Source organism: Colletotrichum scovillei (genome assembly GCF_011075155.1).
Source record: "Colletotrichum scovillei strain TJNH1 chromosome Unknown Contig00003, whole genome shotgun sequence".
In the NCBI taxonomy this organism is placed as follows: Eukaryota; Fungi; Ascomycota; class Sordariomycetes; order Glomerellales; family Glomerellaceae; genus Colletotrichum; species Colletotrichum scovillei.
Window position 1 is genome coordinate 2668533 of NW_023336261.1, and position 16945 is coordinate 2685477.

Consider the following 16945-nt stretch of genomic DNA (forward strand, 5'->3'; position numbering starts at 1 on the left):
CCGCCCAGCAGTAGCAAACAAAAATCGGGACTTGCGAGAGGAAGGGGAGATAGAAGAGACCGCGAGACATGGGCGGTAAAGCAAGCCCTGTGAAAGGCAGGCGGAAGAGGAGGATTCGCATTTGACTGGTGGTGAAGCCCTCCATCCCCCCTCTTTTATTTTCGTTCTACTGAGGAAAACCAGGTCTGTGGCTGCTGTCATTCCGCCGGGCACGTTTCTCGTCGGGGAATTGCAGTGAAGTGCATCGCGCCAGTAGTGCCGAGTCCGTCTCGAGACAAGCGTCAGCAGCAGCGGGATGAGAGGGCAGAGGAAAAGGCGGAGTTATGAAGAGTATCATTGCAGAGAGCAGAGAAAGGGTGTCGTCTTAGCTCTACTTAAGCGCCGACGTTGCCCTCGATCCAGGGAGTCCCCCGTCTGGCTCACCCACACACCCGCCTGCCATCCCCACCCCTCCTCGGCCTGTAACCCCATGCACTGTAGGAGGAGTGAGGCAGAAGAAGAAGAGAGAGTGTGTGAGTGTGTGTGTGTGTGTGTGTGTGTGTGTGTGTGTGTGTGTGTGTGCGCGCGCGCGCGGAAGCTGCATGGTCTTGCCCACGCTACCTATTGCTCTAGTTCCTTTCTGTCTCTCTTCCACAACCTCGTCTTTTCCCATTCGCACGCGGAGCAAAGTAGTGTAAGCTGGCCAAGGGGATACACGCCCGGTACGGACACATGCGTTGAGCCTTCTTGCAGAAAGAAGAATATGCAACCCACGCTTCTCTTGGGAGGCATCTGCGGCCGCAGGACAAGAGGCCCTCGGCTATGCAGGTTCGCCCACGATTCGGGCTTCGTGACTGATTTTTCCATTGAGTTGCTGCTGCTGGGTGAACTTCAGATGGTGGCGCGTGTGGGGTAGGGAAGGGGCGGGGATGGGGGCAGCTTTCCAACGACAGTCTATCTATATCCGTACTTCATCCAGAATCTCGTTTTTCGCCCCCTTCGACGACGACATTTTGAAAGACAGCCACGCGAAAGCGGACGGCGCAAGACCTTGGTGGCGCCGTGCGCGCACGCACGAGCGCGAGGCTGGCACGGCTGGCTGACGAAAAAGAAGCCACGCTCTCCTCCGTATCCACACGGATTGGAGACCGGCGAGAGAGCCCTTTTCTCTTTTTTGTTTTTAGGCGGCACGGCGGGCTTGTCCTGTCAGGCACGCGCCGCCCGGCAGCCAGCTTTTAGTGCCCGACGGCTTCGTGGCGAGGGATGGGAACCACGGATAACTCGAACTATTATGGACGGGATGGGCAGTCAAGTGTCTACGTAGCAGGTAGCGTGGGCTTCTGTGCTTCACTACCGTACCGTGGAGTCAGGACCCTAACGCGCGAGCTGGACCGGTCCATCCGTTCCCAATCCAACCCAAATTCATCACAATGATGGCATACAATGGCACAATGTTTGTTTTCTAGTCGAAGGATACCCCGGGTGGAGATGGGGGAAACGAATGGGAGGCATCAAAGATGAAGATGAACATTGTTTTTTTTTTCTTCTCTCTGCTGCCAGAGGCCGTTTTGATTGAGAACAAATCACTTTTTTTTTTTGTTGCAAGCCTGAACTCCCACCACTCCTTTTTCCTCCCTTCCTTTTCACCTCTTTATCTTCCTCTCTCTCTCCTCTGTAATGCAAAAAGTAGCATGGTGATACCGTATAAACGCTTGCCTGGACTGCAGAAACCAACATCGCCCTTGATCCCCGTCAAACACATCCTTCCATCCATCCCTCCGCAGCTCCCGTCTCCCATCGAAATCTCGGCGGCAAGAAAACAAGATAGAGAGCAGGGAAGATGCCTCGACGCCGCCCATCAAAGGGGGGGGATCTCTAACCTCCCCCTTTTCCCCCACCCGCCACGAAATGTCTGCTTGCGGCCAACACACATTCCCACATCCCATGCTCGGTAAGGAAAAGTAGGTAGCGTACCAAGACTGCAAAAAACCCCACACACTCTTCTCACTCGCTCAGCTCAGCCTTGTTCCTTAGAAAAAAGGAGAGAGAGTCGCAACCAAACAGTGCCATTGTGTTTCCCGGCCTTGGCTTAGAGCTTACGCGCGTAAGATGCAGTAGGGGTCGGTCGGTTCCTTTCGTTTCAATTTTGGCTTTTGAAAGGAGGTAGGGTAGCGTCCTTCTCCTATTTTTCTTTCTAGTTTGCACACGATGCCATGGAATCGGGACTCGAGTAAGATCGCGGCAGGTAACTTGGAGGGAAGGGGGCGTGGAGGGGGGATGATGGCGGAGGAAAGAGGCAAGTGGCTTGAATTTTGTGTTCCCTTCGCCAAAATGGGGGTCTGCGGACGAGGAGGACCCCGAAGGCGGGCTGAAAGTCTGGGTCTGGGCTGGGCTGGGCTTGTTTCTCCTTGGGCCAGGCAAGGCATCTTGAGGCGGCGTGGGGAGAAGCATGACGACAAACGGCCGCCATGCGCCGCCGAGTTTTAGCTCGTCGCCGCGTTCGTCAGCGCTTGACGATTGTGACTGCGAGTAGTTTGAAGATGTTAGTGCCATTGTTTTGCTTTTCCTTAACCGAACTTCACTCGACTTGAGGTACGCTTCCTTTCCCCGCCGGCTCTTGTAAAATAGCTCACGGGGGCAAACGAAGGTTTTGGGATGATGATGATGACGACGACGACGACGACAACGAAGACCAGGGAAACTGAGGATTGGTGTGTGATCCTCAACACAAGATGAAAACGTACCGATATCCTCGTCGGCTAGCTCGTGAGATAGACCGACGCGCTGAGGCTGATGCTTTACGGACTTGCCGTACACAATGGCGGTCTTGAATTGTTCAAGGATACTCCTGTGAATTTGGTTACACTAGACGGAAACACGAACCGGTTAGCTAAACGTAGCGAGCAAGAACAAGCCTTAGCAACATGCGCTTCCGTCCGTCCAACTTTCGCGCGCCCATTTGTCGCGGGGGAGAGAAAAGAAGGTTCGCCCTACGACACGGGTTCGCTCGGGACGAGACGCATTGTCACGCGGAGAACCGGCTACTCACGAAATCTTCGACCGTGCACCTGTTTGAACGGAGCACGACGGGCTGAGAGTAATCTGGCAGTTTGCCCTTTGGCTTCGTATAAACGCGAACCAGCTTGAGCTTATCCCACCTATTCGCCAAGAAAAGAAAATCAAAAACGTTAGCTTCTTTGGTCTCGTGAGTGCAATTTTAGGGGTAGCGGGTTCATCCTTGTCGTGGACGACGATCGTGTCGCTCCGGGAGGCGAGAACCGGCCGAAGGTCCGACGGCTAACGAGGAAATGAAGGCAAGGGGGAAGACAAAGTTAGAAAATCCTTACATTGCCTCCATCAGCTCATCAATGTTCCATCCCTGCTCCGAACTGATCGGCACGGCGTTCGGGATACGGTAGAGCAAGTCGAGCTCCTCGATACTGATGGCATCAATCTTGTTGAGGACGTAGATGACGGGGATGTAGTTTCTGCTCCTCGCCTCGAGAACGTCAATGAGGTCGTCAACGGTGGCGTCGCAGCGGATGGCAATGTCGGCCGAGTTGATGCGGTACTCGTTCATGACGGCCTTGATCTCGTCGTGGTCAATGTGGGTGAGGGGCACGGTGCTCGTAATGTTGAGGCCGCCCTTTTCCTTCTTCTTGAAGGTGATATTTGGCGGCGACTTGTTGATGCGGATGCCGAAGCCTTCGAGTTCCGTCTCGATGACACGCTTGTCCGTCAGGGGCTTGTTGACGTCGAGGACGATGAAGATGAGATGGCACGTCTTTGCGACGGCGATGACCTGGCGACCACGACCGCGGCCGTCCTTGGCTCCTTCAATGATACCCGGCAAATCAATGATTTGCAACGGCGCACCTGAGCAACGAAACAGAATGTCAGCGTTTTCGACTTTCGACTTCCCCATTCCTTTCTCTTGCCAAATCGCTGTCCCGGACCACATAAGATCTATCAGAACATACCATTGTAAGTGACCTGACCCGGAACGGACGTCAACGTCGTGAACTCGTACGCCGCGGCCTCGGAGTGCTGGCCCGTCAACTTGCTCATTAGGGTACTCTTTCCCACGGACGGGAAGCCGATGAAGCCGATACTCGCGACACCCGTACGCGCAACGTCGAAGCCGGCACCGCCGCCGCCGCCACCACCCGAGGGCGTCAAGAGCTCACGCTTGAGCTTGGCGAGCTTGGCTTTCAGTTGACCCAAATGGAAGGACGTAGCCTTGTTCTTTTGGGTCTTGGCCATCTGTTTGAGGGAAGAGAAAGCATTCCGTCAGCTTGCTGATTTGCGCGTCGTATTCTTGTCTAATTTATCTGTGTAGAGGGTGGAGGGGGAGGTTTTTTCCTGATGTCGTCGGATCGAAGATTTAGGTTTCTTGGAAGCAGTTGCCCGTCTGTCGCCGACGTCACGAACGCATGTTCCCTCTTTCAGGTCATATAGATATACAGCCTTCGAGTTCTCTCGACATCGTCGACGACGGTAAAGGGGGCGGGACGAGGTTTGCCCTCGGTTTGAAGGTGGAGGGGGAGGAGGGGCTGGACACGTACTTCGGCCTCGATATCTTTGATCTACATGAACAAGAGTGTTAGTCAAGATGGTGTCCTCGCGAATAGATAAGAGAGAAATGATGGAAAATTCAATCCGGCCGGCTGTGAATGTCTCCGCGAGAAACATTACCTTGTCAACTGTGGTCGCCATGATTGCGGTGTTTCGTCACTCGGGACGTTCTTGCGCTGTATGGAGGGGTTCGATTTATGGATGGCTAGCTTTTCCGATTGCGACGTCGACGTCCAAGCCGCGGGCAGAAGGCAAAGCGAAGAGAAAGTGTGCCGTGGCTCGCAGAGTTTGTGTGGGGGTATCAAATAAGTAACGTTCGCCGTCGTCCAACTTCTGTCTCGCTGCCCAAGTTTGGGTTGATGGTTCTGGCAGTTGGTGATTCCGGTTGTGCACCTGGTGGTGGATTTTCGGGTGCAAAATGGCGGGGACACTGGCACCTTGTGCGAAAAGGCTAAGGTACCGCACATGAAATTTCAGCGGGGCATGGTGGGAATGCACCGTCTTCATTGGCTGCACAGGTTTTTGAACGCAGTGATGTCAGAAACCTGAATCATTCAATCAAAAGTCTTCAACATCTTAGGTAAGAAACGGCAGCACTTGGTTTGGTGATTGATGATGTGCAACAATTCTTGAAAATCTAGAGAAGGCACGAAGCGATGACCGGGACAGGCAGCATTGTGAATGTGTTATTTTCGTCGTCTACCTTCCCTATCCCTGTGTCCCATCCCAACCAGTAATGCCTCCTACAGGTAGGCTCCCAAGCTCTTGATTCTCGGCTCTCGTCCAGATCTAATCATGGCCATCCAATCCTTTGTTCATCAACTGACCACACACAAGAGCTGACTCTTGCGCTTCATAAACTAAGAAAGTTTCATCTGTCGATACAGTGTCTTGTCACCCAACAGGGCTTGAAGAGTGAATGCCATGGTGTTGCTGTCCACACAGTGGCGTGAGTAACACACCTTTAGCATCCTCCAGACCCGTTTTGAAGTCAAGCAACTGCCCCAATCGTAAGGATCGCAAGGCCAGCGGAAGGGCAAATAGGCAGCTGGGTCTATCTCTGATGATGCACAGCGGTGCCTTGGTACGTTCCATCGGCACTCGGTGCGTTAAAATCCGGGGATTGCTGTGGCAATGTGTACATGTGTATATTAAATATTGGTTCGTTCGATCTACTTGTGATCCAACTCAACTCAGTTGGTGCTTGGCGCCGATACACCGTTAACGCCATTGGGAACAGGTCTCGACTCTGGCAACACTGGCGCTGTAGCGGAGGCTGCCGGCTGGGTATCATTGACGGTCTCGGCCATTGCCTCTGTGGCATTCGACTGGCTCCGTGGCGACAAATGACTGCCGTTGGGCATCGTCGGCGTTTTTGTGCCATTCAGAAGGAAGTCAAGCCCTTGTTCTTTGCACACGCGGGCATAGTCGGGGTCGCCAGGACGGGCATAGTCGCATACCAGGCAACCCTTTCAGAAACGTTGCAACTCGAGGACGCTTCAAAGGCTGCTTGTGGCAGACAGTCCAGGCATCTGCTCCTCAACCATGACACCGTTGATATAATATTTGTTCCTCGGCGCGAAACCCAAGAATCGATCAGCGTCGGGGTCTTGTTTCCATTTCTGCGGGACTTGCCATCCGTAGAGTTGGCCTTCGTTGTCTGGAAGTTCGCGATACTCAACGCTCATCTTGAGGTCCCGAAGATGCGGAACGTCCTGAGCAATCGACATCAAATCCGATACCTGTATTCCGAGTCAACCCAACCACCCATTATCATCACCGGACAAACTAAAGACGTACCTTGACGAAGAACATGTCCATCTTCAAGAACTTCTCACGAGCCTCGCCACGGAGTTTTTCCTTCGAGCGGAAGCTCATCTTGAAGGGATCCTCGCCCTCTCCGTAATAATCTGAAAGGCCAGTCCCGAGTTCGTAGAAGTTCTCCTTGAGCAAGGCATACCAATCCGACTCGAGTCTCCAGATGACCTTCTTAGCGAGGTCAGACACGGAAACATGTTCCCAAGCCGTATCTAATTTCCCGTCAGTGATGAGCAACGCGGAAAGATCTTGCGAGCACTTACATTTTGACAAGGAGAGGTCCTTCTCCCCCAGGAGTAGCGCAACATGGGTGTTTAGCACCCACTGTTCTCTACCGTTTGCCGTGCCATTTGCTTGCGGCTGAATGGTGTCGAATCGCACGCCTTGCATATGCTTGAATTTGGCGGCGTATTCCGGAGTCTTGGGGTTCGGGCAAGCGTCGAGCCAGCGCAACAGAGGAGGCAGCTTCGCCACGCGCATGCGTTCTTGCTCCTCGAGGATACGGCGCTGCTCGGCCTCTTTAGCAGCTCGCTTGCGTTCCATCTCCTCGCGTTCAAGTCGTTCCTTGCGCTCACGCTCTTGCCGTTCCTCCTCTTCGCGAACTCGCCTGGCTTCCTCGGCAGCTTCGCGCTCGATGCGTTCCTTACGGAGTCTCTCCTTTTCTTCTCGCTGCTTGCGAGCTTCCTCCTCCTTCTTCTTCGTTTCTTCCTCCTCACGTCGCTTCTTCTCCTCCTCCTCGCGGAGCCTTCGTTCTTCTTCTTCACGCTCGCGTTGCTTCTTCTCTTCGGCCTCGCGCCGCTGCCGTTCTTCCTCCTCCTGGCGTTTCTTTTCGAGTTCGGCCTTGCGCTTGCGTTCCTGCTCCTCGCGATGTCTTGCTACTTCCTCCTCCTTCAGACGTTTCTCCTCAGCGTCGCGCTCACGCTGCTTCTGCTCAGCTTCACGTTTCTTCTGCTCAGCCTCTCGCTTCTTCTCTTCGGCCTCGCGTTCGCGTTGACGAGCCTCCTCCTTTTTGCGGGTTTCTTCGGCCTCAGCTTCGCGACGCTTTCGTTCTTCTTGACGCTTCTCTTCTCTCCTACGCTCCTTCTCTTCGAAACGTCGCTTCTCGTCGTCGCGCTCCTTCTTGATTCGTGGTTCCGCTTCCACTGTGTCCTTGACATCCGACGCATCTGGCATCTCGATGTCAAAATCCTCAGATTTGACGTGGATACTAGACTTATCACTGTTACTCGATTTGCCGGATTCTCGTCTGTGACCATCGGCATCTGCCTTGGCCTTAGTCGGTCTCCGATCGCTGTCGTCGTGGTCTCTCAGACTGGACTTTGATCGAGGCGGGCCATCACGAGGTGCCCTGTGAGGATCATCGGGCGAAGCGATCGATTTTGGTCGTCGCTCCTTACCCTCAACATCAAGCCGCCTACGCTTCACGGGTGCCTCGCCTTCATCCTTGTCTCCCGTGCTTGAGTGTGGTGGCGTGACACTTGAACGATGTCGTTTGGACGAATTATCGCCAGACACCGATAGCCGATCCCGAGACTCGTCCCTCTTGAGAGCTTTCGTGCGATCGTGGTACTTCTCCGACAGCGGCTCGCCCTTTGGCTTTTCGGGATGATCGTCAAGTTTTGGGTCGCGGGGGCTCGAGGGATCTTTCAGTGATGACGTGGTGGACACCATGCTCGCTCGTCGATTCTTTTCTCTCTCGCCACGAAGCTCCCCCTTGGATACCAGCTTACGGCGCGGCTTAGCAGCCTCTCCTTCAGAGGACATTGCGGCAACGTCGGACTCGGCTCGTTTCGCTGCTTTAGCAGCCTGCTTCTGCGAAAGTGCGGGTGAAGCCTCTCGGTCTGAAACAGCGATTGTAGGTACTCGGTCTTCTTTACGCGGCCTGCCAGGACCACGCTTCGGTGAGATTTGATCTTCGTGAAATGAATCCGCCCTACGCTTCTCCTTTGGACTTGTGATGGTTCGTCCAGAAGAAAGTTTCTTCCTTTTCTCCGGGTCACGGGACGGGCTAGAAAGGTTACGCTTGTGCGCACGCGCTTCATCCTTGAGTTCATTCCGACCTTGGCGCTTTGTCTCGCGGTCCTGCTCTCTGTCGCGGTCCTTTTCCCGTTCTTTTTCTCGCTCGCGTCTGCCAGGAGATTTTGTCTTTGAAATGTCGCGGTGTGACTTTCTATAGGCATCGTAAGACTCCTTGAGCATGTGCTCCTCGTCTTTCCAGTTCGTTCCCTGTCGACGGCGAGCAATTTCGTGGTAGGTCTCGCCTTTGAATCGGCGAGTCGGATCAAAATTCCCCTGGTCCAAGAGTAGTCTGACGACCTTGATATTTTCCTGGCCGATTGCCGCCAGCATTGGGGTGGCGAATTCGGGTGGCATGCTCGAAACAGGCGCAGGGTCTGGGTTCGCTCCACCAAGAGCCAGGAGCAGTTGAATCACTACTTCGTGGCCTCCGCGAGCAGCAGCAACCATGGCTTCAGAGTCATCGCAACCGTCCTTGACTTGCAAAATCCGCGTCACAGTCTCCTCGTCGCCCTTTCCTGCAGCTTGTCGTAACGTCTTGTCGTCAAGTGACATGTACAAGAGATGATTGCTTGTCTTGTTTGCCCTGACGGTGCCGGCTCGCCGACCGCTGGCGTTGGACGCAGATGGTGCAGGTGACCGACGAGGGCTGTCTGGGCCATGAGATGATCTACTGTCGAATTGGTCGGTAGGGTGGTGATCTTCGGATGTACGTCTGCGTTCTCCTTGTCGCGACTTGGCCTCATTCAATGCGGCTCGGAAATCGTCTGCATTCTCCAAATCGTCGCTGACTCGGTCCAAGGGCTCCTCTCCGCTCAGGTTGGCTTTCCTTGGATTTACCCCCGCATTCAGCAACAGTTTGACCACTCCCAAGTGACCGTTGTCGACAGCGTCTAGCAATGGTGTGTCTTTGTCATAGTTGACACAATCCAAGTTGCAGCCAGCGTCAATGAGGAGCTTGACGATGTCCTCGTATCCGTTAATCGCAGCAATCTGAAGTGGCGTGTTGCCAGCATAGTCGGCCACATTGAGATCCTCGGGTCGCTCTCCTAGTCTTTGCTTGGCCAGGTCGTACTCGCCTCGGGCACATGCCCTAGCGAGGAAGGTTTGGCCGTGTGCGTCGAGGTGTTTCTTGTGTGGTGCAATCTTGGCCGGCGACATATTTGACTCGGCGGTGGCGGGGGTGGAGAGGTTTCGCAGCTTGGAGCTCCGAGGATGAGGGCTACCACTGGCAGAGGATTCATCCGAGTGATAGTCTGTAGATTGTAGCGGCGGAGGCAGACGTTTCTTCTTGTAACTCAGGCCATTAGACGAGTTTGCGGGAAGTTGGGTCGAGACGCTCCGCCTGTGGGCACGTGGGTGGTGTGGAGAGACGGATCTGGTGCGTGATCCTGAGTGGCCGTCGTGTTCTCTCCTAGACGAAGACGATGACTTTGGTTCCTTGGGTAGGCGAGCTCGAGCTTCTATGGTGTTGTGATCCGAGATTCGTTGCCGTCGGACCTTTCGATTTTCCGCCTCATCATCTGAGTCTGCCCTGGAAGCTTTGCGTTTGTGGGGAATTCTGTCGATGGACTTTGCCCGGTCCTTCAGGGACAGCTTGGGGGATTTCCTACGGTCAGCGCCCGTATCGGAATCGGAGTGCCCACCAGATCGACGCCTGTGGTGGGGAGGGGATGCAGGAGCCGAGCTGAGGCCGCTGGAACCATCTTTACTCCTGGCCGATTGATCATGAAGGCGCTTCTTCTTCAGGCCGAGAGAGGAAGCCGTTTCGGACAGACGGACAGGATTGGCCGTCTTTTCCTTGTCGCCATCTCTGCTGGCACTCGCATCACGATTTTTCCGGGGGACCAGGGGAACGGGGAGAACCGGGGGCTCTCCATCGCTGCGGTCCTCGTGCTTTACCTTCCTCGCCTTGGAGGGTGAGTGTCCATCCTTACCAGGCAGTACGATGGTCTCGGCATCAGAGTCTCGGTCGACAGGAGCATCGTCGGCTACGGGAGGGGCGCGAGATACGATTACGCTAGGCTTGACGTCTTTGGATAGATGAGGCGGGGATTTGATAGAATCGTCCACGTTCTTGGTCGGTTTGCTGTTGGACTCGTGAGACTCGTCAGGTTGGTGATTGCCCGGTCGCTTCTCCGCCGCAGCGACGGGCTTCGACTTGTCGGACCCGGCAGCATTCTGCGCATCCATATCATTTATCTAGAGGTCGAAAAACTGGCCAGCAACATCCTGGCCAAAGGTCGGCCGCGAGAAAGAGGGTTGGAGAGGCGGATTGAATTGAAGACGGCCGGTAGACTAATCCTCAGTCGCTCGAGGTGACCCCCCTAAGAGAAAGTGGCCAGGTCAGTCACGGGGGGGTGCGCGCGCGAGAAAGGCGTTGGGCGTGGGTGTCGGACGGGGAGGAAAATGTTGCGTATTGGATATCGGATCACGTCGAGTATGAAAGGAACAGAAAAACGACTAAGGAAGCGCCTGGCCGGGACAGAATAATGCGTGCGAGATGGACGGAGGCCGAGCGTTGGTAGAGAATGCGGGAAAAGAGACTGTTGGTGACGCTTGATGCTTCGATTTGGCTGAAAGGTGGAAATGGGGCCGCGAGCGAGTCTTCAGAGTCAAAAAGTCTGATCGCCACCTCTTTGATTGGGCCCGACCAGGGGGGAGGGGACTTGCTCGAGAATACGGGACACGGAACAGCCACAACCAGCAAAGGAGACGGGAGACAGGAGACAGGAGACCTGACAGAGAAAGCAGCAGTAGCAGCCGGGCATCAGACAAGCAGGCACACAACACGCAGCACGCAGCACGCAGCTCTGAGGCAAGCAGCAGGTTATGGAAAGTGAGGTGTGCAGCAGGCACCTGGTGGTAGCGGCACTGGCAGTGGCAGCCTGACGACTGAGGTGGCCACATCAGCCAGCAGTCGGCACTAGGTAAGGTACGTACTCGGGTTGAATTCGACAAGCGGTACTTTGAATCACAGCGACGTTTTGCGGTATCTACAAGTACCCGACCTCGACGAAAAGTACGCTGCCTCCTTGGGTGGCAGACCAAACGACCTAGGATTCAACCTGGACGTTAGCCCCGGCACCCACCTTGCTTCAGAAAGATAGGGTGAGATTGAGATAGCAACGCCGTCGTCTTTCTCTTGCAAGCTGCATCACTGGCTGCACGTTGTCGCTAGCCACCTGACCCTGGACACACCGACCTGCGGAAATTTCCCATGGATCCAATGCAAAACGAGTAGCTCGTCCATCTAAGGCTTTTTTTCTGTGGTTTGCTAGTCCAAAAACTCGTCTTTCTCCTGCTGGTGGGAAACCTCGAATCTGCCCGGTGCGTGTTCTTGGTGCGACTCGAAAGGTACGTATCAAAGCCTCCAAATTCCCTATGCCCCACCTCGGCCAATCCCAGCCCCCTCCAGAGTCGCAGCAGGCTCCTCTTCCCCCTCCCCGGCCGTCGCATCTTGAATTCAAATGGCGAATCATGAGCGACATCCAAAACGGAGAGCTCATGAAGCGGGACCAGACCAGCCAATCATCTGCTGTGGCGGATAGCACCACTGCCACTGAGAACGGACACCTTACCGTCAGTCACACGCTGCCTGTGACTAATCGACCTGCCGTTTCCCGATTAGACCTAGTGTATTCTAAGCAGGCGTCCGTTCTCGCCTTTTCTTGTTATTAGTGCAAGACCTCCCATCCTTGACTGCTTGAGGCAACTGGCGACCTCAGGTTTGGCGTGTCTAACAACCACAAGCAGGCGCGCTCAAGCTCAAGCCTTAGGTTGGAGACTGGAGTTGGACGTCTTCTTGCCCGTCGCTTCCATCCATCCATGATCCAGCTCCCGTCCTTGCTTCTCCACCCAACCTTGCCATCCTCGTCGCTCCCATCGTTGCCTGCATCCTCCCAGCCGGACGCAGAACCGTTTGACCCTTAGCCTCTTATGCCGCTTTACAGCCGGAGCTTGGATCTTACGTCGACGACATTTGCGCACCTCGTGCCAACTTGCGACAAGCTTCGACGTAGCTAGGTTTCCCGACCGCTTCAACCAACATCACGTCATTTCGTTTGGGATCCCCATCCATAAAGTTAGGCGCAGCCCCAGATCACACCACCTGTGTACCAACTATCAAACGTCTGCGACCACACAGCTGCGAGGCGAAGCCAGCAACATGCCTTTGGCAGCCGTGAACTTACCTGCCTCCCTCGACGACGTCAGAGTCAAGAAGCTTCCGCCATCCTCTTACTACATTGCGGACTTCATATCAGAGGAGGAGGAGCGCTTAATCTTACAAAAGGTACGGAAAACCTATTTCGACGACGTCCGTCGAGCCAAAAGCTGTGGCTGACTTGCCCTTGCAACCAACAGATAGCTGAGGCGCCGAAACCCCGCTGGAAGCAACTGACTCATCGACGTCTCCAAACATGGCCGTCCGATCTCGTCAACAACAAGCTGATCGATGCTCCCTTGCCACAGTGGTTGCAAGAGCCTGTGATCTCGCGAATTCTTTCCTTACCTCTTGCCGCCGATTCTGATTCGTCCAATCTCTTCGCTAGCAGTCCTCACAAACGACCGAACCACGTGCTGATAAACGAGTATCCTCCGGGAGTAGGAATCATGCCGCATAAGTTGAGTACATGGTAGGTGTTCACGTGAAGAGCTTTGAATCTCATGCTGGCTATAGGACGGGGCTGCCTATCATCCAGTTGTGTGTACCGTCAGTCTTGGAGCAAGTCTGTGTCTGAACCTATACCAAATCAAGGAGGATGGTGCCATGGACCCAGAGCCTGTGGGACGCATTCTTCAGGAGCCCAGGAGTCTTCTCATCACCACCGACGACCTCTATACCGATTACCTCCACGGCATAGCCGATGTCGAGGAGGACGTTGAGCTATCTGCCGAGACGATCGTGAACTGGGACCTTGTGCGTTCGCAGGATGATTTTTCTGCTGGCCGAAGCGCACGCGCGACCAGGACGAGTCTGACATACCGAGACGTCATGCAGGTGTCGAAACTCGGAGCCAAGTTTGGCTTATTTGGAAAGAAGTGATATTCGAGGCGCAAGTGTGTCTAAAAGACAAAGGGTATCATCCTCCATTTGCTGGCGACCTTCTCAGCACCAAACTTCTGCGCGTACCACTGCTTGGTCCCATCTGCCGTTGTGCCTAAATTGGCGACAATGAACCACAAAGCACCTATGAGGGTGCGGTTGACCATGTAGCCCTTTGGCGCGGCTATTATGGCAAGGCCCAAATAGATCAGGCATTCGCAAGTGTAATGAGGGCAGATGAGATACCGAAAAAGGCCCTCCTCCGGCAATGAATACTTCTTGAGGCTGGCCAAGTGTTTGTGGCATTTATGCTGATTAGACCATCCGTAGAGGTACGTGACGGTCCCAGCGACGACTCCAGGTGACAGAAGGCCCTCCAAGTTTGGCTTTGCTTCTTGCCTCAAGGCGGCTGGGAAAGGTGAGTGTGCATCTGAAAGTGGAAAATGACGGTCCTCACCTGAGCCGTCAACCCAGACGGATACACTCATGCAGAGATAGAAACCCAATCCAAGCAGCCAATGAACGAACCACATCCTAGAGGACCCTGGTTTCATCACAAAGAGACACTCGTACAATCTCCTCGTGCCTTGCAGCGCCATCAATGTCCAGACGAGCACTGTCTGCTCGAAGCTCACAACCGGGCCGCCCGAAGCCGCCTGCCGGCCAGAGATGATGGCCATGACTGAACCGCTTTGAAAATACTGCCATGCCCAGAAAGCCGAACCTGCAACGGACGCGACGTAGAAGTGCATGAACCACGCGTGTGGGATTTGACCAAAGGAAGTCACGGCTTTGGCGGCTTGCGTGAAGAAGTCCAATCCATTGGGACCAGTGGGCTCCTCCGTCCGGTCGTCGGTGTCGGTAGTATTAGCCGGCGAGCGGGCGCCGTAGTCGAGAAGAAGACGCTGGGTCGTCTTTGGGACTACCTGGATGGCCAACACTACTGCTGTTGAAAGCCCGAAGAATATCTGGCACCAATGGGCCGGCGGCAAGGCTGAGAGAGCATTCATCATCGTCGTCGTTGTAAGGGAGGCCATGGCGTGGCCGGTATATGATGAGCGGTTGAGGTTAGAGCAGGGGTTGCTTGTTGTACAGTGTTGCGGGAGTACTCGATACGGTCCAATATGACGAGCCGGATCAATCGGATCAACTCCCAGCCGCTCCCGATGACATATGCGGGCGTAAAGCAGCGGCTCAACTCTCGATACTCAAGGTGCCTCGGGACAGTTATTCGAGGGCGCCGTTCATAGGGTCACATCCACGCACAATCCCTATTGGACTTTTCCAGAGATGCATGCCACATGCAAGCTGAGGGGGATCAGCACACTGCGTCCTCCCGCCCGCTCCGCCCGACCAAAGTGAGGCTTCCAACGCATTCCCGCCTTTCTTGTCAGAAGTGTAAGGCGGCCCGCTCGAGGCGCAGTCACATCTTTTGGGGGCCGGCGGCTCTGCAGGCTGCAAGCCCAGCTGCAACACCGCGGCAGGCTGTAGGCTTCTCTCCTGTCCGCCTGCCTGGAAGCTGCCTCGTTGCAACCTGGTTTCTGTGTCTCGAAGCGCGTGGATGTGGCTTGCCGTGTTGGCTGGTTGGAATCGGGAAATATAGTACCTGGGAACTACTGAGGTGGTCTTTGGTGACACTGATTCTCAGACTGTCTCTTCGTGAGGGCATCGGGCTCTAGGCTTTCTTTTTCTTGGATAGTCGGGTAAGAAAGATCTAGATGTTTAATTGGGGAAAGTGGAAATATGATTTGTACAGGGCATGCGTGAATTCCATTTCATAGTGTGCATTCGTGTTCGCTGTGAAGGAGGTCGGCGATACCCAGCCTGATCATGGCTTACATCTGATGTGGGTGGGCGTTGGTGCTGGTCCGCCTGGTTCGCCCAGTGTGGCCGGCGCTGATTGTATGGATTAAGTGGGATGTGTGGTTCGCCTGCCTCCTTGGATTCGCGTATATAAGGGGCTTCCCGCTCCTCGGAAATCCAGTTCATTCCCATCCCTCATCACGAAGCATCAAAGCACAACTACCCCATCTTTCTCTTCTTTGGTGTCGTTTCCATTCCTTGATACTTGACCTATCAATCCTCATCTCAGGCTGTATATAGCTGGCCCGACTCGCCACCTTCACCGTGACCGCGATCGACTTCCCCCAGTCCGAATAGTCTTCTAGTCTCTGCTGCGTCTTTACCCCGTCTTTCATCTCCAGTGTGCAGTTCGCGTAGGGTATTGCTCTCTGCTCACGAGGCTACCGTATCGTGACCAGTGTGACAGGGTGGCAATTGTTCTTTGATGAGTGATCTTAACTGCTATTGTGCTTTAGCGAGCTCTTCCCGAATAGATCAGGAATGTAACTAGTTGATCTACTGCAGTATACAGGTAGTCGGTCGACTTACTACTTCGAAGAGCTCTGACTGAATGTATGATGGCCAGGACCTGGGTATGGAATAGGAGAAAAGGGGCGGGCGAGGGGTAATGGCTTGGGGTTTGGACAGTCATACGCAGTTGACGGGGTTGGTTCGGTTGAATCGGAATCATAACCTTGTGCAGTGAAGTAGTTGGGGCAAGGAGATGATGACCTGACTATGTGATGTGTAACTACAATCAAATTTACTTCGTCCACATTGGAGAAGAGTGGCATGAAAGTTCATGATCCAGTCATTAATAGATTTTCGGTGAATATGTTAATCTTAGGACACAGCGCTCTTATTCGTCTTGTATCACATAGGACGTAGGAGATGGATAGCTTCGTCTAGTAGCATGATTCATCCCCGCTTCGGTTCGAATTGTAGGGGAATAAAGCCAACGCACTTACACAGACAAGTGAGTAATGAGAGGATCAGAGACCTGAAATTCCTCGGCCAGTTCTATTGGACTTGGCTCTCATCAAATTCTGTTTAATCTGTCAAACCCCCGTATCTGAAGAACATTCTCATGAGAGTCTTCGGGCCCATGTATAATCTTGGGTACTATGAATGATGCCTCTGCCCACAAGCACAATCTATAAAACCTAAGTCCTAGTTAACCACTCATGTTGAGGACAAATTTCATTTGGAAAGGCGGTGCAAAGTATCTAGACGAGAAGAGTAGAAACATGTTTAGATGAGACGGACTGCTGAGACCTTGCTGCTACTTTCTGAGTCCGCGATTTGGTTTTCTAGTGATATTGATGATGAGCCTGGGGCATGGAGAGAAGCTTTTTCTATATACTAACATCTAAAGTCATGACCAAATCGAAGAAAATCTCACCTTTCTTGCCCGTATATCAATACTCGTGGACCACGAGATTTGCAATCTGTGATCATTCTTGCTTATCGACGTTTGTTTACAAACATTTAGTATACTTACTTTCTATCATTAGAGATGCTGCCGACAGGAGGGAACTAATAAAACTTTTATCAACACTCTAGGCTGTGAACATTGCTAGATCTTTTTCTGCGTTGTGAAGCTCGTCCGTTTCTACCATTCATATTCACAGAAGGAAAGCTAGAGATGTATTAAACTCATCTGCATCT

The 16945-nt window shown here is 53.8% G+C and overlaps 4 protein-coding genes across 4 annotated transcripts; 1 reads left to right on the forward strand and 3 right to left on the reverse strand.

The window, feature by feature from the left end:
• Window positions 1-1526: 1526 nt before the first annotated feature.
• Window positions 1527-4961, reverse strand: HER10_EVM0005501 (putative TGS domain-containing protein). Its single transcript, XM_035475115.1, has 7 exons — window positions 4675-4961; window positions 4545-4565; window positions 3960-4242; window positions 3327-3855; window positions 3029-3137; window positions 2724-2844; window positions 1527-2502 (listed from the first exon to the last, which is right to left on the reverse strand). Exons 1-7 carry the CDS (start codon window positions 4693-4695, stop codon window positions 2483-2485), a joined length of 1104 nt encoding a protein of 367 aa, XP_035336042.1. The 5' UTR covers window positions 4696-4961; the 3' UTR covers window positions 1527-2482.
• A 286-nt stretch (window positions 4962-5247) lies between these two features.
• HER10_EVM0001092 (uncharacterized protein) lies at window positions 5248-11179 on the reverse strand. Its single transcript, XM_035470852.1, has 3 exons — window positions 6636-11179; window positions 6355-6584; window positions 5248-6296 (listed from the first exon to the last, which is right to left on the reverse strand). The coding sequence occupies exons 1-3, from the start codon at window positions 10579-10581 to the stop codon at window positions 6054-6056; spliced, it is 4419 nt and encodes a 1472-aa protein (XP_035335623.1). The 5' UTR covers window positions 10582-11179; the 3' UTR covers window positions 5248-6053.
• A 1377-nt stretch (window positions 11180-12556) lies between these two features.
• On the forward strand, window positions 12557-13435 carry HER10_EVM0007448 (calpain; the record flags this gene model as incomplete). Its single annotated transcript, XM_035477003.1, has 4 exons — window positions 12557-12682; window positions 12754-13025; window positions 13070-13097; window positions 13148-13435. 4 exons carry the CDS (start codon window positions 12557-12559, stop codon window positions 13433-13435), a joined length of 714 nt encoding a protein of 237 aa, XP_035336222.1.
• A 20-nt stretch (window positions 13436-13455) lies between these two features.
• HER10_EVM0010707 (3-oxo-5-alpha-steroid 4-dehydrogenase) lies at window positions 13456-14472 on the reverse strand (the record flags this gene model as incomplete). Its single annotated transcript, XM_035480159.1, has 2 exons — window positions 13456-13844; window positions 13893-14472. 2 exons carry the CDS (start codon window positions 14470-14472, stop codon window positions 13456-13458), a joined length of 969 nt encoding a protein of 322 aa, XP_035336504.1.
• Window positions 14473-16945: the final 2473 nt, after the last annotated feature.